This window comes from Amphiura filiformis, chromosome 17, assembly GCF_039555335.1.
Source record: "Amphiura filiformis chromosome 17, Afil_fr2py, whole genome shotgun sequence".
Taxonomy (NCBI): Eukaryota; Metazoa; Echinodermata; class Ophiuroidea; order Amphilepidida; family Amphiuridae; genus Amphiura; species Amphiura filiformis.
The window spans coordinates 50,033,500-50,055,090 of NC_092644.1; the positions used below are offsets into that span (position 1 = coordinate 50,033,500).

Sequence of the window (21,591 nt, forward strand, 5' to 3'; positions counted from 1 at the left end):
CCTACTTATGCTATATTCATTCCTGTCACTTGTGTTTAGTTTTATTTATCAGTTATCGTCGCAGAAAGTTCGCAGAAAATATTTCACGAGTGATCGTGTTCACAGAATATTTTCAGAGCTTCAGAAAAATGATATTAAAGATTATTTTTCCCCGTCTTGATTTTTTTTCTGCGACTCTGAATTTTTTTCTGGGAACGCCGGTACCACGATACCGGTGATTTCGTAGCCCTGTTGATGATTATGTGTTTTGTTTTTGTAGTTGCTTGTAAATTATTTTTGACCTTGTTCTGTTTCTTTTTTAGGTTTTAGTAGAGCATAATATTTTACTTCTAGTTCATGAGCTACTTAACTTGCTTGAGAAGTCTAGCCACAAATTTGCTTCACATTTAAGGCTAGAGTCTATTGTTATTGAAATCTAGTAGAAATCGACACCGTGTAAAGCAATGGAAGTTCTGAAGTAAACAGCCGATCACAATGTTGTTAAAATTGCACTTCAACTTTATTTTAGAATGTTCTAAATAGGTAACCTTTGCTCTTAAAGAGGAAAACCCGCCAGAGCAGTTCTTCTGTGGTGAACTGAACCTGCCTGGTTATCAAAATAATCAGTGCCAAGGTTATCTCTGAATTTGACAGACTGTGCTAATTGATGCAATAACATTAAAACATCAACTAGCACCTGTCAAATTCAGAGACAATCTTATCACTGATTAATTTGATAACCAGGCAGGGCTTCCTCTTTAAAGATACATTTTGTACATACAGTTGACTCATGAAAATAACTATCATCCAACTCAGTTTAAACATCAACAAAATATTTTAAACAAGCAAAATGCAAAAAATCTATCGGGTTCTAAGGCATATTTCGAAACAAATATTAAAAGGGCATTTTGTGATTCACAGCATCATCCCTCCAATAACCTTTTATCATGGATATCTACTGACAAATGTCAGATAAAAAGGATGCTAGGATCACAAAATACCCTTTTAACATTTAACATTTTTATCATAATTTGCAATGGATCATATTCACAGATACTAGATGAGTTTAGAAATGTACTCTGTGGAGCAATTTCACATTTTGTGTTATGATACTAGTATAAAATGATAAAGGTCATAGACCTTCATTTTGTACGAGTAAAAGTTGTGAACATCTCAAAGTAACCGCAGCTTTCTTAACACTCCTGCTCAAACCAATGTTATCAGCATCTGTGTGATAGCTGCCCTAGGCGCATACACATGTAATTGCCTCACAGTAGGTCGGATTACTTCATAATCTACTACAAAATCTTATCAAATACATGTGGTGTGTGTTTACAATTGCTCCAAGTCATTAGTTTTTGAAATGGAGTGTTGTTTTTCATAATACTTGGTACCTAATTTTGTGTACGGTGTTTGACATGTTGACAAATGTCTTCATTTCAAAATTTTCTCACCAGTTTATCTTTGATTGGTCTTTCAATGTTTTTTGTTACTCAGCATCAGAAATTTGGTAAGAATCCATTTTAAAACAAAGATTCTTCTGGCAAATTTCTAAGAATCTTTGTTCTTGTAAATCTAAATGTGTGTGTATATTGTGTGTCAGGAGCTATATTTTTCCAGCTATAGCCAGTAGCCATTTAACCAAAAAAATTAATACGGTACTTTAGTCTTATAGGAAATGATCAAGGAATCCAATAATCGCATTTATATTCCATAGGTCTTGTGGTTCTTGAGTTATGGCGAATAATATCAAAACAAAAGTTTTGGGCGTTTTCCCCCTTCTGAGAAAAATCATGCAGATAGGACAGATCATGCAGATAGAACCCACACCATTCCTCTTATAATATGCCAGCTTTATTTGTCTCAATATTTGAGTGCAAACACTGCTAGGTCATGCTCTCCTTAAACCCTCCTTAAAGCCAGAACAAGGGGAGACACATTCGTCCATGCCCAAATTCGAGATTTCTTGTTACTTATGAGCACCATGTATTCTTTCACTTGAAACCTTTAGATAAAATACACCATGTTAATATTTGCTCACTATTTTTGCTTTATTTATTTCACTCTTTTCAACTCATTGTTTGTAAACACTCCTGAGAACATTTCTCAAGCAAAAAAGATCTGGTCACAAGATTATTACTTGTATACAGTTCTAATGTTACAAGTGGCCTGAAGCATTCAAGTTTTCAAGATGTTTTTATGTGACATTTCACTGTTTGTAAACAAGTAGGATAATACTACATTTCTGATCAAGTTTCTGAAATGTAAGTGTATAGATGATAAATTCATTCATTATATACCCGAAGGTCTTTGACTGAGAATAATGTGATCTTATGGTACTACTATGTATCTACATGCATATGTATTGACGGCAACCAGTAATTTTATTTGGGGGGGGGCAAAGTGAATTTCAGGGACTGCAAAAATCAACAAATATGTGCAAAATTGCTGCAAAAGTGGAAATTTTTACTGGGGGAGGAAGAGTTCTGACTGGGGACACCAGTTACATCACTTTTCAATTTTTGTTTTTCATGTACTAAGATGAATGATTATTTCACCTTTTGTCTTTTCTTTCCTATTTACAGGTGTTAATCTTTTGGACCTGTTTAGTTCTGGAGAAAATTTGAAGGGCGTAACCATTGTCCCAGGTCCTATGCGTCACGCACACGCTTGGAGGGTTAGACCAAGCATCGGCAAACTCACACTCCCAGAAAATGAACTAGCGTGGCTACAATCACAACTTACAAATTCATTCAGTGTTTATGTGTCAGCTAAACAAGTCAAAAAGGGTTCAGGAACTTTATTTGCAATTGGAAATAGCAGCACACCTTGGCTGGCATTAATTTCAACTCTGCAACACAATGAGATGAAATTACGATATCGTGTAGTGGGAGAACCAGAAAAGATTCATGAATTGGTGCTGCAGTCACCATTTTCAAATTATCGCAATTTTTCTCAAATGCTGCTAGTGGTGGATGGTGGAGATGTGCAATTACATGTAAATTGTGAAGGAGTGACCAACGCATCTTTGGCAGGGAGTGTAGACATCATGGGAATGCCTCCTGATTCAGAGTTGTTCATTGCACAAGATCACAGACTGAAAAATAAATTTAGTGTAAGTATTTTGTGTTCATAACTAATTTGTTTCTTGCATGCTATGTCTTTATTTATTTATTTTAAATTACTCACAATAGTTCGTGTTATTGTTTTCAGTATTGCTGTTGTTTTCCTCCTGATACTGTATACAATGTACACTATTATTTTTGAGATGGTTTTATTTGTATAACAATGTACATTCTATCATTTGGAATTGGCTGTTTACATCTGTATAGTACCACTGTATGGTCTCAACCATGTGGATTCTGTTCCTGTACTGTTGACATGGTTCATGTTTGAACTAAATTTCAATTTATTTGTACTTGTATATTCTTGTACTTTGTACCACTTAATATACAAGTGTGTAAATTCATGCCATATTGTTGTATGGCCTACAACAGGCCTTCTCAACTAGTTTGTTTGAAGTGTCAACTGGGAAATTTTAGTGATCATAAAGTGCCAACATGTTAAGGGAGGATTTTGCAAGGGAGCGCTTGTGCGACCAAACGCATATCGGGTGGGGTCCATGGGCCTGCCTTATGGCCCCTGTAGGGGTCCACTAGGTGAAAGCCCGACCGTGGGGGTCCAGGGGGCAGCGCAACCGGAAGCTCTGAGATTTTAGGGTTTTCTAAAAGCTCAGATGTGGTATTTTCACCCTTTTTTGTTAATAATTTATGTGAAAAACTCAAGTAAACTTACCGTGCGCCAGCCCTCGAATTAACCCACGGCACCGACGGCATATTGCCGTGGGTGCCCACCCCCATTGCCGTAATGCCCTCAAAATATGTCCTTTACCGACGGCAGTCACTTGCCGTGCCCCTAAATGAAGTTGCCGTGGGTGCCCTAGCCGGCCGGCCCTGCCCCTTCATTATAAAATCGAAAACAAGTACTGGTTAAATCCCCGCAAAATTGTGGAAAATTAAATCGAAAATCTTGAACACGATCGCTATTTTGAGCATCGTAACCCAGCTATCAATCACAGTATACACAATAGTTAATTGTGAATTAATATTCATTACCCCTACGTAAGCTTACATATTCAGCCAATCACATCGGCTTTTATACATTATCTGGTTGCTATTCATTTACTCGATTGGTCAGAGAAATACCTTCAACGTACTATCGACCATTTAGAAACGCTGTTAGTAACTAAAGCTTCCTCGACCTCGTGTCATGAACAAAATCTGAGCGCTGGGCAAATCAATTGTTCTCTCGATTATCAAACATTGACTTCCCATTGCAAACCGATGGCGATACCCTTCCGGTATCGTCTTATCATGTACATGTGAGCCCATCTCTAGATATGTTTTGTTTTGCACGAAATAGTTTTTATCCCGCTAATTTGATCAATATTATTACCAAAGTTACAGCTGTTTCATCGCTGTTTCGAGTCAGTTTTGCAGCTCAGAACTAGGGATCACAAAATTAAACTGTTGATTTTTGATTGCTTTTTATTATAAAGCAGGTTTTTTAAGCAATCAGGTTAGTTTTAGTGTAAAGTTGAGAGTCGAATTTTACTTGGTGTCGAATTCAGCTGACGGTAATGCATCTATTCGCTTTTGAAAAATTGCCTTGGTGCCCTTCTCAAATTTTCAACAGTTGCCTTGATGCCCTTTTGAAATATTACAAATTGCCGTGCTGCCTTGCCTTTTCAGTAAAAATCCACGGCAATTATCAACTTGCCCTAAAAAAGTTGCCGTGCCCCTTCAGATCCTTAATTCGAGGGCTGCCGTGCGCCACTTCGTGCACCACTTCGTGCACCACTTCGACTAGCTCCAAGTGCCACAATTGGCGCGTTCGCTGCCAGTTGAGAAGGCCAGGCCTACAAGATCTTTGGTCATGAATCAAAGTAGGGTTAGAATAGAAACTGGGATATAGGGTTAAAAACTATTGCAACCCGTTTAAAACCATTTAAAACAAAGCTGTTGAAATGTGACATTATGAAAATACTGTAAAAAAAAGTGCAGGGACCCAACTGGAGAAATACCATAGTTCAAATAATGAACAGCATCTGCAATGTTCCTTTAGATTACTATCTTTCTGTGTAATGGAGGAGACCAGGATATGTTACCATGGTAATGCTTCCACTATCGTTGACAAGATGACAAAAAGTCAAGTGAAATTGCAGAACTTGTTGCTTCATTTACCAATGTTTATTTTTGCTAGGAACAGAAATCAAAACAAAATAATAAAAATAAGAATAAAAGATAATTATCAAAAAGCAAATCAAACTGATCATACAATTTAAAAAACATACAGTAGAGTGTGCACATGTGGTCCAGTGTGATACTACATGTAGGTTTGCAAGATGTCAATATTTAATAATAATGTGCATTGACACCACTTAAAATCACAGGGTCACCTTTAACCTGTTTAAAAGGTGTCACCTCAAGTTCATAATAGACTTGTTTATGGAATATTAATTGACATCCTACATGTACATTCAAAAATTGGAAGTGTAAATTTTATTTAATATACATGTACATACTGTACACATTGTGATTCTAATTCTAAGACTGGCTTTTAAAATGTCTGAGCAAAGAGTGCCTTACATATCTCTGTCACAGCACAGTGAAATAAATTATTTATCAAAATGATGACTTTGAAACAAAAGTCAAATGGACTTATAAATGACTTGAATTCTGAACTTGAAATTAGAGGTCATTGAATCCCTGTGGCTCACTGTCAGAGATAAAATCTGACAAATTAACATAGTATAGCTGATCAAACCATTCCCACACATAGTAGCTTGTACTAATACCACAGTAATCAGTACAGTGCAAATAGGCTGTAAGTGAATAGTAATAACAAAGTGTTTACTGTACAACCTCCTTGTATTCCAGTGTCCAGCTATATACTCTACTGCAACTTTTAAGGGACTGATCAATTTTTATACCACAGGGAATGAGGGAATTTGTAATATTTATTTTATTTTTTGTTAAAAAGAAGTTGTTTTTACTTCATTTTTATCTTGGAAAATGGATGATGTTAGCTCAAAAAATGTAGGTTGTTTTGTCTAAAGTTATAAACCCACAGCTTGGATGTTGTGGTAGGCCTACCGAATTAACAGCATTTACTTTCACAATTGCTTGTTCCCCCCTCCACTAAAAAAAACTATGTTACCTACCCTGTTTCTTCCAATCTCTACATAATTATAGGCCTATGTGTTCTCTTCCATTTTCCATTTTCCACTTCCTAATATTGAATAAACATGGGGAGTTGGGGACTAATTTTAATGAACTACAGCCTACATGTAGGCCTACGCACACAGTAAAACACTGCACACACTGGGACAATTTTTCTGAAGAAAATTAAAACTTGTTTCCTTTGTAAGGATATGTGTTTCCCCAAATTCTCCCTCACAAATATTTGTTATTGATCCCTATTGCAAAAGGGACAATTACTGGAACTGGAATCAAGCATTTCTTTGACTAAGGTCCAGGACAATTCGACAAATATATTTTTGTTGCAATTATAATTTTTTTTTCTATAATTGGCTTTTTTATAATCAACATTCCAATTGCCAGGAAGAGCCATTTGGTGTGACAAGGGGTACTATCCATGATGAAAAATCCACCAAAAATGTTTTTTTATATGATCAGTTGAGCATTGTTCTATGTGAACAGGCATTGGAAAGAGGGTGTAATTTCTACTCATACATATTTAGGAGAATTTTGGGTCAATTTTCAATGCCCCATAACAATAAACATATTGTTCTTAACTTCAGCATTGTTCAGAGCAATTTTGTCATGAATAAACACAAGAAATGTACATTGAATGAATGGCAAACATACAAAAGTACACCAAGCTAAAATTACTTGCTTTATAGGGAATGTACGTAAAATTTGATTTCTTGTTTAGGGTAGTAAATTAGGATACTATAATTATTTGCTTAGGCCAACACTAATACTTGTCATGCTTTTTGAGAGTCCGTGTCAATGGGTGGTATCCCTTTGTTAAAATGACAATAACATGCTGAACATGAAATAAAAAATAAATAAATCTGACATTTTACAAACATTTGCAAAGACTCCAATTTAGACACCTGTTCAACCAATGTGACAGTTGTTATGTTTTGATCAATGATTGAGTTCAGGGAGGAGCAGTAAAATGAGTTGAGAACATGAATGTAGCCTGGGAATGTAGGCCTACATTGTTGTATCCCAGTTTTATTGGAGGGCAGACCTGGAGAATTGTGTACTTACAAATCGTCGAGTGCATCACATACTGGTCTATCTTGAATTTTTGACTTTTTTGAGAAAATTGGTATATAGTTCTTTTTTATGAAGCTCTTCCAATACAACAAATTACAGACCTCAATTTTTCCTAGATAATTAGTAATAAAATGTTAAATTTAAACTATCTCTGATTTTTTCAAAATACGTATTTCACATACTGATCTATCTCGAAAAAACACGCATTTCTAGAAAATCGCAATTGAAAATCTTCGTATTAAGTTTACCTTTCTATAATTTAATTAGACTGTGAATTTTTATGAAGGTGGTTTTAAATTAACGCATATACTTAACAGATTTATTTAAGTGGAATGTTTTATTATATTTACGTATGTACTATTGCTTAAAACTACACTTAAGTTGTAGTTCTGTATGTGAAAACTTTCATTTCCCGATATCGTATTGAAAGTGCATTCACATACTGGTCTATCTCGAGATAGACCAGTATGTGATGCGATCTAAAGTCACGTCATTGTTCGCGAAATCGAGATAGCCCCCAAGATAGACCAGTATGAAATGCACTTTAAATACGATATCGGGAAATTAACTATTTCACATACAGAACTACAACTTTAGTGTAGTTTTAAGCAATATTGCAAAGGTAAATATAATTCAAGAATCCACTTAAATTAATTTGTTAAGTATATACTTTAATTTAAAACCACTTTCATTAAAATCCATAGTCTAATTAAATTATAGAAAGGTTAACTTAATACGAAGTTTTTCAATTGCGATTTTCTCGAAATGTGTGTTTTTCGAGATAGACCAGTATGTGATGCGTCCGACGAAATGTAGTATGTATCATGGGAAGGTATTATATGAGGCCAAAAATGGATAGGTTGTGACTGGAGTAACATAGATAGTGAATAATGGGTGGGGTCATTCAAGTATGATGGGTGACTGATAAGAAGATTTCCCATGGATTTTGACCAGTTCATTTTTGTTTTGTGCCATACAATTCATGTATGGTATGACTAACATTTTGTCACAACTTCCATACTAGTGTTTGTCAAAGTTGCTTGGGAGGGGGGTCTGTACCAAAGGCATAAGCAGAGGGGGAATCCTGACAACAAGTGGAAAGTCATAACCAGCTAAATTTTTACCATTCTGTACTCCTGCACAAGTTGGTAGCTTCATGGCTAAGGCAAAAAAAAAAAATTGTGTGTTTGTCCACGTCCGACCGACCGTGCACTCTGGTCCCGACCGTGTCTTTTTTTTTTTTAATTTGCGTTGAATGTGCTAGTAAAACAGTGGTTAGTATAAATTTAAAGAAAGAAAATGTAAAGAAAATGAACAGTATAACATGCAGAACCACCTCAAGAGTTAATCCAGTAAAGTGCTGTGTGTTTGACTTATTTACCAGTCTTCAAATTGTCAGTTTCAAGTGCAATATCTGTTAAAAAAAAAAAAAATCCGACCTACCGACCCAACTGTTTCATAAGCCTCTATGGACAAACAAACCTTTTTTTTTTTTTCTTATAATTAGTTTAACACAGACTACTCCCATAGGAGTTTCATCCTGACAAAAAAAATAATAAGACAAAAATGCTGGAATCACTTTACAAACATTGTTTCCCCCCCTCCATAATACATAGTCTTATGCCATGGAACTTTACCCAGTGCAATTTTACTTACAGGTTAATAACTGTGCATCGGTTATTAGGAGGGCATTCTGAAAAACATTTTGCCTTTGGAACCGAGGAATATCCTGAGGGGTGTGATATTCCGAGGTCCAAAGCAAAATGTTTCGATTTTCACAATGCCCGTCATATTTATACTGATGCAAAGTTATTAACCTCATTCATAACCATATCTTTGATCTCTTCACTGTACAAAATAACACAAAAGTTTGCTCAAAAGTTTGTAAAAAAAGATGATTTTTACATCTTCCCTTTCCAAAAATCGATCATGCTAAAACAGAATGGCCAATAACAAAAGTGCGTATCACAATAATATGGTAGCGCGCAATCCAAATACGGCAGCCAGGGCGAGCGCAATTTGTTTGACGCACAATATGGAGTTCGTGGAGGCTACTAATATTTATTTTCAAACAATTACGCATTTTGTGGTCAATTGTGAGATATTAATGACCCGATTTGCGTCTGCGTTTTCACAAATAACTAAATGTAATTGGATCACAGGCATCGCATTACAACCCTCCTGTAAGCTATATCCCTCCCCTTCCCCCACCAATCAATGTTGCAGAGTCCAACACGGAGCCTGATGATAAGACCCCGATCAACATTGTTACGGGGGAAGGGGGATCAATTTTAGTTCATGGTCCTAAACTGTCCCAAGACTAAATTCTATGATTGTAGCTATGAATAAGGTAATCCAAAACTCACTCATATAACTCAAATACATCATATTTCAAGAAATGTTGTAGAATCCAGTTCACTGTCTGTGATGTAGTCTATTTCATAGCCCCTTTTTGAAATTCATGTTATCAACTCACAATGAAATACTGTAACATTCAGCAAGAGAACCACCCCATCCAAAAACTGTGATGCCGCAAGTAAAAAACAGGATGGAGCGTTCACTTGGGATGTGTTATGTTTCGTGGAAGGGCACAGCTGGAGTAAATTGTTGATCAAAATGGGACTACAAGTTTAGTAGGTATCTAGTATTATGTCGCCTACATGTTGTAATTTAATGAAGAGGAGGCTGCAGGTTATCGCAGTTATGGAATGTTTATTTGATGTACATGACTGTAGCTGCAGGTATTGGTTTTATAATTCAAGCAACTGGGTGGTATTATGTATCTTATTTAGGATTAATAAAATATATTGAATTGGAAAAATTGAATACACATGTTGATTAGACCTGTGTATTTCGACCATTAGGCCAAAAAACAACTGGTCCAAAAAGGTAAGGACGGTCGGTCAGATTTTTTTTAAATATGGCTTTGTGGAAGCAAAAGGAGCAAAGCAAGTTAAAGACAACATTTAATGTTTAAGTTGGCCGTTTACGGATAAATGGTAAAAAAATCAACCATTTAAACGTAAAAAAACCACCCCAAAACAGCTAGCAATGCATAATAATTCAATGGCTGTTCAATAGAAGCAAAAGTAATCAAAAAGCTTTTAATTTTGGTTATAAGCAGCTTCCGAACATATTATTGTAGATTTCATGTTTATACAGCACTCATTGCTACATACAATAGCTTACAATGTTTCTGAATTTGACATCCTTAATTAATTGCACCTTAATTGCTTGTTTATAATGGCCACTCTAGATCTTCAAGTCACACTCCTGTGATGGCTCTCCCAACTGCTCCATCCAGCATACAATTCTTGATGTCAGGCCCTGTAGTCCTGTATCCTCTGCCAACATCTTGATCAGTATAGGGGGATCTCTTGCTCGTTTCCCATGTTTGGCCTGTCACATGATAACCCTTGATGCAGCTTCCCTTTTGATCCTTCATTGTAGTAGCATGCAGTAACCTGTACATGTAAACTTAAGTCTTCTGATCCTTAATTTCTCAGAGATTGGCCACAGTTTTATATATAAGAGAGTACAGAAGTGTGACGTCATGAAATTTTCTTTTTTGCATTTCAGCATTTTCATGATCATATTTCAGTAGAATGTGATGAAAAACATCCACAGTCCAAATTTGGTGGGAATCGGATCATGAGGGCCCGAGATATGGCCGCATGAATACTGTAACAGGAAAACTGGGAGGGGATTATGAGAATAATATGAGGGCGATAGACCATTTTTACGGATGTGACGGACCCGTGCTGGGGTCACAATGACATGTAAATGGACGGCCTAATTATATAGTAAAGCAGACGAAACACAAGATGTAGAATGTTCACAGTCATATTTCTTTTTTGTCACTGGATTTCATCAACAGCAATAGCTGTCTATACATAGTCGTAGTCAATGCCGTAAGTTAATACAATGTTTTTGGTGTGGATTTACGTGCTGTAATGCATAATGAGGGATAGAAATGACAAGGCATTTATACATAAGCTTACAAAGGACAAATGCCTACCTGTTATTTAGGCCTAAAGTTTAGTGCAACCTAGCAAGATACAGAAAGGGAGTCTTTAAAAGAGAGTGTTATTTTTAACACCAAATTACGAGCACCAGGCCAGCAGACCTCAAGCAATAAACACCTATACTAAAACACGTATAAATCCTCACGCGGCTCATACCTTAAACATGCGTGCATACAATATTGAATTAATAAGAATTTGGAAAGACTCCATTTGTGTTCATGCGGGTTGTTTATTATTTTAGATGTTCAAATGTTGACACAGGAAGATTTTGATTTATAATAATGAGGGGGATGTTATTTAGCTTAAAAGTACATGGCTCGGTTCTATGACAGAGATATGGTTCACTACAATGGCTGGGGTAAAAGCTTAACCGATGCACGCACACTGCATAGGCCAAACGGTCTATGCTAAGCTTAAACCAATAATTAAAAACCCTGGTTAACCTTTGCTTCATCCGGCAGTATCAGTCATCTTAAATGTGCATTGACACCTTGGAGCAAAGAAGCTCTCATAAACGGGTCGCACGGCTGAAGTTACCAGATATTATACAGCAAAAACTCAACCTTTTGCACAGCCATTATAGTAACCACATCTCCATCACGAACCTTAGGAGGCCTATCAGCCTCCATATCATCAGCGAGCCGGCTTACAATACATAAAAGTTACATGTCCAGATTTGATTTAGTTGATTTAGTCATTAATTAGGCCTAAAATTTAGTACCAAATACCGAATTTGGCATGGGCCACTGCCGGCATGGCAGTGGCTTTTCTAACCCTTTTTACATCTCACCTGCAGATCTTCTGTCTGTTGAAATTGAACCCAAACTGTAAATCTAAATTGAGCTAAATAAAAACTATGTCTCACACTAATCAAGTCTGCAACCGGAATGGCGCTACTTGTTTTAAAAAGCGACGCCAAAGGTCTGTCTCATTGCTCATGCGCAACTCCTCAGAATTAGCTGATTGGTTTAGCGCGGCAACTTCCAGCCAGGTTGACTCCGCCCACAATAATATAGAGGCGTATGATCGTGCCAGGGCAGCGCGGACATCATTGTAGTTGATTATGCTGAAATTTAAGGCCTACTTGTATTAATTATCTGATCATGTTGAATTTTAAGGTCTACATTTATATTAAAGAATTATTTAGTTAACCAGCACATTTATACCACACATATATATAGAAATATAATACGCCTACGATAATTTAAATACATTTAACATAAAGGGCCAAAAGTAGTTTCATTACAATACCTAATTAGCCCCATTCAAATCAGTGTAAATTGGCCTGGTTCATAACTGTTTGGAACCTTACCTAAAAAACTAGCATTCAGCTAGCACTCACTAGGCATTCCATTGAATGGTAAAGAACCGGTAATGAATGCCTAAATGGTGAATGCCTCCAATACTATAACATTGAGTTAATAGGCGGTTGTTAGCACTCAACCGCCTGTTTGCTAACCCTCAACCGCTTATAGCGGTTCATAAGTGGTTCATAAGCCCTCCTCAGAGGCGAAATATGTAAATGAGCTAAGCACTCGAACCACTAAGGAGGCATTCGAACCACCAAGGAGGCATTCCAACCGCCTAGCATTTAAACCACCTAGGAAGGAGTCGAACCGCTTGGGAAGCATTCCAACCGCCTAGGAAGCATTCCAACCGCTAGGAAGCATTCCAACCGCTAGGAAGCATTCCAACCGCCTACGAACCACTTATTTAGCCCTCAACCGCTATAAGTGGTTCGTAAGTGGTTCATAAGCCCTCCTCAGAGGCGAAATATGTAAATGAGCTAGGCCCTCGAACCACTTAGTGGCATCTCAACCGCCTATGAAGCACTCCAACCGCCAATGAAATTTCCAATCGCCTCAGAAGCATTCCAACCACCTATAGGCATTCCAACCGCTTATAGGTATTCCAACCACTTACAGGTGAAGCACTTGAACCACTATATAATTATATAGCTATGCTGGCTAAGCAATTATACGAGAGTGACGAATAGGAATATAATGCACTGCAGAACATCGCACATGGTAAGCCCAGAATATACTCCATTTTTTATCCATTGTGACAGACGCAGAGGCATTTTAGTTCAGTACAGCGTCTGTCTTTGTCGAGTCTATGATATTTTTAGTGTAGACACTAGCGGAGATGTGACTCCAAGTTCTTCTGGTTGAACAATATAATTGTCAAATCAGCTTAGAATTCAGTATTGACATCAATTGAGTGAACGCAAAGATCTAACATCTGGTGGCTAAATCACATCCGATGGATAAATCACTGCGTCTCTTGTCTATGGAAAAAAAGTGAGTAAATTTGAGGCTTGGGCCTAGTTCAAATGCAAACTATGCTTCAATGAATTCCCATCACATAAAGGTAGTTGCTTTAGCCCTCTAATCACACGGTTGTATTAGCCCTTGAACGAATATATCAGAATCAAAGGATACCATTATTATTGTCTCAATTAACACACAAACCATATGCAAACACCAGAAAGCTGGCCACTGCTATAGTTTATCTTTTTTATTCTTTGATGTAATTCTCCAAATTGACTCCTGGAAACAAATTAAATAATTCTTATTAACAACTGTGGAGGTCCAAACTATTCCCTTCATAATAAATGAAGTCAAAAGTGAAAAAAAAAAGACAATTTCCCCTAATTTTGCGCCATATGAGTGCTTTTTTAGTGGATTTGTGTGTGGTATAAATGTACACTATTATTATTAATGTTAATAATAATGCCCCAATATGCTAACTAGCTCCTCCTTCAAGAAACTGCCTACATAAAAACCTATATTCAAAGTTACATCTAGTCATATTTAAGCTTACCTATACTAACACCATCCATATTGTGGCATATTATTGCACACAAAGATAACTACATGGATCCCATACATGTATGATGTTGTCCACATAATATGCATTGTCATGTAACATCCCAAATGTAAAGAGTGAAAAATAAAGCCTATAATAAAGCTGGAAACATGAAAGGATTAAGATTCAATCATCTTTGCATTCACACCAGTTCAAAATGGCAGTTAGAAATATATTCCCATCATGCACCTGTTTGACCCTTGGGTCAACCACTAAGGAATGCTAGTCAAGGCTATTAGCAGAATGCCTAATTGAATGGAATGCCTATTTACTTAGAAAATTTTTAACCGAATGCCTAATACTTAGAAATTTTTCAGTGGAATGCCTATTACTTAAGAATTTTTTTAACCGAATGCCTAATACTTAGAAATTTTTCAGTGGAATGCCTATTACTTAAGAATTTTTTTAACCGAATGCCTAATACTTAGAAATTTTTCAGTGGAATGCCTATTACTTAAGGATTTTTTTAACCGAATGCCTATGACTTATCCGAATGCCACTGAGTGCCTATAGCAAACCACCTAATCCTAGAACCACGAGGGCTTAATGAGTAAATAGGCATTCGGTGGCATTCTAGTGAGGCATTCAGAATGCCTGTGAACCAGCTCTATAGGCATTCATTAGCTTTTGAGTGCTAGTGACCACCTAGTACCGCTATCCTTGGCACTCGAGGGCTTGGCGAATACCTACAGAATGCCAAATAGGCATTCATGTTTGGTAAAGGCCAATTAACACTGATTTCAATGGGGCTAATTAGGTATTCGTGCGGCCATATCTCGGGCCCTCATGATCCGATTCCCATCAAATTTGGACTGCAGATGTTTTTCATCATGTTCTACTGAAATATGAAAATGCTGAAATGCAAAAAAAAGTTTTTTGTGACGTCATCACTTCGGTACTCTATACAAATCCTGGTTGGTGGTGTGGAACATCTAGTGTATTCTGCAAGAGACTGGTGCAGTTATCTCCTCATTTTTAATGTTATTGTCCGTGTTCCTGCACGGTATGTAAACACAGTAATGCTCTATATGTCTCTTAGCAACTTACTTTTCCAAACCTTGTCCATGTGTTTGAAAAGGGTTGGTCCATGTTGAAGACTTTGTGCATCAGAGATATCATAAACAAAATTTATGCACATGATATGGGCAGGTAAAACCTTTTATTTAGCCCATGGGTAGATGTGGAAGATGATGCATTTAAGTAGATATGGAATAGGGAGTAATTGGCTGTACAATGCGTGGCCAAAATGGAGAAAAAGTGGCCCTACAATAGCTAATATTGACTGCCTATTTCATTTGCAGGGTTGTAAATTACACATCACCAAAAATCCAGTTTGAGTCAAGTCCCTGGGACTACTAAAGTCATTTGGATTAATTTTTAATTCAAATCAAGTCAAGTCACTGGAGTCACTGAAATGATTCAATGAGATTGAGTTACTGAATAGCATTCGAGTCAGCCTGATTTTACCTCAAGTCACAAGTTATGAATTGTTACAAGTCACAAGTATGAATTGTTACATATTTTCAGCAGGAACCTATTTTCCCACCCAATCACACAGACATGGTACTTTCAATGGAATGAATGCAATGTCTCTTTACACTTGTGATACATGTTGTTAGGCATGTGAAGATATGGGCAGCCATGTTGGCAACATATTTCTATATATGTAAAATAGGGAGTCATAATGAAATTACATTGCATTGTAACAACTCAACATACATTTTCATGATTTTATATGTATACTTATTAGTATATTTAGTGGAGTCATTATTTAAGCCATGAGGACATAGATTTGCAGACTGAATGTTATTTGGAATGTTGTTATGATGAGAGGAAGAGGTTACAGGTTATAAAATGTTTATTTTGTGTAGCTGTGGGTGTTTATTGAAGTCTAATGGGTATTGTGTGATGACGGTTATATTTAGTATGATGTGTCTTCTTTTGGCTTGTTTCCAATCAAGTTGACACATTTACAATGTAGGCCTACATTGTATCTCTTTTTCATATTTTGTAGAAGGAATTTTTTTTTTATTTTTACAAGAAATCACACCAAAATGAATTACATTGCGATCACAAAAAAAATCGCAAAAGATCACCTTTTACTTTACAAAAACAAATAAAACACTATAAATAATAGTAAGAAATGCAGAAAATAAAAAACATACCTATTGTTCGAAGGAATTGACATATTAGGAAGTAAATACATGTTGATTGCAAATCTTTCTCTATACCTAAATTTTCAGGAAAACAACCAAACAAACAAGCAATAACAACAAAATAACAGTAACAACTGATCATGAGTGGAAAGAGTAGGGAACTTGGGAACCTTGTTCCTGGGAAATTCCCTCATTCATTGCTTTGAGTTTATTCTACATTTTATTGAACTTCATAGTGGCCAACACAGCTTTTGGGGTTTTCTGAAATTTGGTGAATATTTTGCAATTTGTAGTATATTTTATGATTTGCAGAACATTTAGCAATTTGCAGAAGTTTTGCAAATTGCAAAACATTTTGCAATTTACAGATTATTTTGCAATTGTCAGAACATTTTGCAATTTGCAAAGCTTTATCATGTTTATGCAGTGGCTGTCATCATTTATTAGTTGTAACCGCTGATTGCCTCATATCATTTAAGAATACATAAACATGATAAAAGGTCAGGTTTTGGTCAACTAGTATTGAGTTTTGATGTCATATTGGATGATAATCTCAGTGTCTTTGTGGAAGTCATTTTTAAATTGGGATGCATAATTTGGCATCCCCTGGTGCTGCCACAGAGCTGTAATTATTGCTTTATTATCTACATTGTTGTAGAGGTTGAAGTTTACATAGTCTCCTTTACTATACGATTGAAAACATTTTTTATTTAATATTGAGGAATTTTATTTTTAGGACATTAGAAATTGTGTTCTACAGGACTGGGTAGTATGTTACATGTAGTTTGTTGATTTACATTAGCTTATTGATTGTATTATTTATATATATTCTTTCTGCCTTTTTCTAATACAGGGTTGGCTTCATGAGTTACGGATATATCCAGATGCTTTGCACATGACTCCATGGATGTGTACAGAAGGAGGAGGTAAATTTGAAACAGATTAAAGAATATTCATGCGATTAGCGTATGCATGTTCCCAGATGTCACATATTCAGTGTCTCTTCTAAATTTTACGGCCTCATAAGGCATATTATATTATTAGCTATTATATAAGTCGCAATGTGCGATTTAATAATTTTTAAGTTTTATTTTACCAGCATCCAGTCATGGCTAGTGAGGTAGCGACAAAATATAATTTTTAGTCAACTGGTTGCGATTTGACTCTAGGGCTTGAATTGCTAGGGACTTATCAATCAGATATAGACAAAGGAAGTTACGTCACAAAAAACGCTACGCTCCTTGCGATTGCCTTTTATGATATTAGCAAGATTAAAATATATTTTTATTTTTATGAAAAATATCAGATTTTGATTAACAATGTACTTGGATTATATTATTTAGATTTGTCACTTGCTTTGTGGATCCCCGGTGGATCAGCACATTGTTGTTCCAAAAATGCCAGCCAACATTTGAATTGTATAGTGTTCTGATTGGGCAAATGGATCACTGCAGTCTGCAAGTATATAAGCAGAGTTTTGCTGAAGGAACTTTTTGATTATGTAACTACTAGACTCATGATAATGGGGTTCCTTTTCTATAAATATACATTTGTACAAATCTATTTTCCTTCCCAGAAGTAAGGCGAGGTGTATGAAGTTTCCTAAAAATGTCATTTGCACATCAGTCAGACTGGGAGTCAGCATTCTTTACAAGCAGTGATTAAATTCCATGGACAAATGTAGAAGTTTTTAACTTTGTTCATAAAATTCAAAATCTAGTAGACTACCAGTGAATTCATATACAGTGTAATAAGGTTCTTGTGAAATATTTCATCACAAATGCTTAAAAATTACTCATTTTGACAAATTTGGTTGAAAATTAGATTTTGTCGTCTGGAGCCAACATCCGCATGGCAAAGCTTAAGGGGAGGTTTATGCAGTGAACCAGAGACGCACCAGACCTAGGCTTTCCTGTCTTAAAGACGTCCGATTGACAACCTGATGGATGGATGGGTGGATGGAAACTAACCTCAATATTTATCATTGGCCGCTTCCTATTAAATGCTGATCAATGATATACAGATGTGGTGGTTAGGAACTTGTTGATGGCTATGGTGTTAGAACATTATCTTATTCAGAGAAAATACCCATATCCCCATGCACTGAACCTATGCTAGACATGTTTTTATTTTCTTATATTAGGGTTACAGTGTATTAAACTATTATTGAGCTATTACATATGAAATCAATATTCCCCTATGGAAGACATGAGTTCCTCCAGCTTCCTCACAGGGGGTGTATATTACAAATGGAGTCGCCCATTCAAGTAACTCCATTTGAAGATCACACTCCCTTTGTGGAAGATTTAATAAGGTCATGTCTTTGATAGGGGTGCATGGATTCAACTGAAATAGCTCATTACAAGTCCTATTGTAAAAGATTTTACACATTGCCAAATACTTTTTCATATATGGGCTCTTAGGTGAATTAATGAAGGCAGTGAAGTCATCCTACGTTTGTGGTTTGAGCCTGAATTAGTAAGAGCCCCAACATTAAAAAAAGGCTCTAAAACTGGAGTTAGGTTACCTTGAAAGAACTTTTTTTACAACCAATGTATATTGATAGTCTGGAACCTCAGGATTATGAATTCAGAGGTCGTATTTTTCTCCAGGATTGCAAAAAAATAGATATTGCGCAATAATGATGACGTCATCAAATTGTTGTGGAAAAAAATGCAAAATTGATGAAAAAAATATTCTTACCTGTATGGATACATGAAATACTTCTTCTTCCATTTCTGTTAAGTTAAAAGCTGTATTATATTTAGATATTGTGTTAGAAAGCTTTTACTTTTATTTTTTACATTGACGTGTGTACTAAATATAATTTTTGATTGCGATCTTCTCAATATGCCGTTTTTCACTTTTTGGGGGCTATAAATATTGGCTATTTTCTCTGATAAACATATATTTTAACCAATTTTTAAATCTTTTAAACTATTTTCATATACACTTGGGTGTTCTTAGTAAGAAAAAAATATGTTTGATTCCAAAATATATATTTGTATAACGTCTATCGAACAAAATATGATGCGTCATCAAGTTTGACTCGCATGTGAAAAATATCAAAATCATTTTTGTTACTGAAAACGATAGCTGACATCAATATATGTAATTTAAACTCAAATAGGAACCTCACCTGGCCTTGATGTACGATTTCTGAGCAAAACAAAATATATACATGCATTGCTGTCTGTATAAAAATGAAACTTCAAATGCATTTTTCTTGCATTATGACGTTTAACAGGGTCAAATTTCAAACTTGCTCTAATTGTGTTACAAACCATATCTCTAGTCACAAAGATTCAGAAACTGTATAAGTTGACCTATATAGACCACTTGGCATGTGACGTCATTGCCCGGCAGTATGCGCGCGCATTATGGCTATTTCCATTGTTCTTTGCCCTGCAGTGTGCGTGCACGCATCGTAGTCTGCTAAGGGCATGTGCATTTTAAATCGCCCGCCACATTTCATATAGTACAGGAAAGCCGTTGAACAGTGTAGCGGCTCGTTCGAGCATATCGATAGACGAGTCCCTCGCCTTTGTTGATAAACAGTGATGTCAAGTGGTTATAACCGAAAAGGTCAAATGTCACGTTTTTGGCTTCATGGTGGTCAAAAACATCAACGTGCTCCGATTTTGCCAAAAGAGGTGTCAAAATGTTCGTTTTGATAAATCAATTCAAATAAGGATAGGATTGCACCATCTTGCATGTTTCACTACCTAGGTAACACAGCAAAATAGGTCATGGTCTGCTCCAACATTCTGCGTGTTTACACTGAGCACTCTGTATTTTTACCCGGTATTACCTGGTAACCCACAATCCGATTCAGGCAACAACCAGCACGTTTCTACTGATGCTTAAAATAAGGGTTGTGGTATATACCGGAAGTACTGAAAATGTTTTCCTGACCCCAAGCTGCTTTTAAGGTCACGATGTGATACATAAAATGTACATAAAAGAAGTTCAACACCCAGCAACCGTTAACTGCCGTTGTGTTTCCACTGACAGAAATACCGGGTGTCACACCACATCGTCTACCTCATGAGGTGGATCACGGTTGCCGGGTGTCCACACCGCATCACTCTGAACCGATCTGTTTCCACTGAGCACATTAACCGGCAACACTCTAAACTAAACCACATTACCCGCCAACCGTTCCCCAGTAGAAACACGCAGATTGTTTCCAAGGGGGAGGGGAGCAAGCAAGTACATAACGTGAGCTATGAAACGTATCATGTATCTGGTTCAATTCACTGAAATTTGATCTATAAAACATCATATGTCCCAACGATTTTCGCACAAGATTGTAGGTCATACATCTAGTACGGTCACCAACAAGCCCTGACGTTATTCAAAGTTCAAAAAACTACTGTTTCAACATGGCTGCAAAATTATGTCAGGAATTCACCACAGTAACTTGTGATCAATCTATGACATAGCCTTTGCGCTGCAGAAGAAGCCGGAGAAGTACAAGAAACTGATTCTTCGTATGGGAGGTTTCCATATTGCATCAAATTTCATGGGAGCTTCACCTAATGAAGTCAACCGGAATTGAAGATATATTGGTAGAATCGAAAACATGTTTAAGAGGAACAGCAAGTAAAATAATGACAGGGAAAGATTACTACCTAATGCGGCGAGCACACCCTTAAGTGGCAGATGCTATGTTTGAATCATACTGGGAATCATTTGAGTAGTGTCTTCAGGGTGAAGGAAAGGATGCTGAGTGCCTTTCTGGAATATCCCTCCATATACAAGAACTTATGGCAGCATTGAAAACAGAGGACACACACAAGGCCAGTGATGTAGTCATGCAGGCAGATGAATCACTGAAGGCTGTAACTGCTTTAATGGTCGAATTCCAGAAAACCGAGTGCACATCGCCTATGTGTCTTATATGTACATATATGGTAGGGATCCTCAACCGGTACATATATGCTGAGCGGTCATGCTGGGAAGCCCATCTGCAAGGAGATAGGAATATGCTTCCGTACCTGGTAGATGCAGGACATTACAAATACCTGGCATGCCTTCCACACTATTTAGAAGCCATGGAGTCGATGTCAGTTATAGCTCCGGAAGTTAATACTGCCTTCAAAAGTGGCGAATTCACAGTAATTCACCAGTAAATATTTCAATGGGGTGAGGAGTGACATATCATTAGAACAGACGTACATTATTGTGATGCAAAGACTCGCTTATTCCATGGCATAAGCCACCAGCAAGCTGCGATGGTAAAATACCTTA

At 36.6% G+C, this 21,591-nt stretch overlaps 1 protein-coding gene across 1 annotated transcript in view; it reads left to right on the forward strand.

Annotated features, from left to right (window-relative positions):
- The window catches only part of LOC140137265 (kielin/chordin-like protein), a 133,314-nt gene that overhangs the window by 1,604 nt on the left and 110,119 nt on the right, over positions 1–21,591 (forward strand). Inside the window, 2 exon segments of the mRNA XM_072158911.1 lie at positions 2,565–3,094; positions 17,192–17,264. Of these exon segments, the coding sequence (XP_072015012.1) occupies positions 2,565–3,094; positions 17,192–17,264 (603 nt within the window).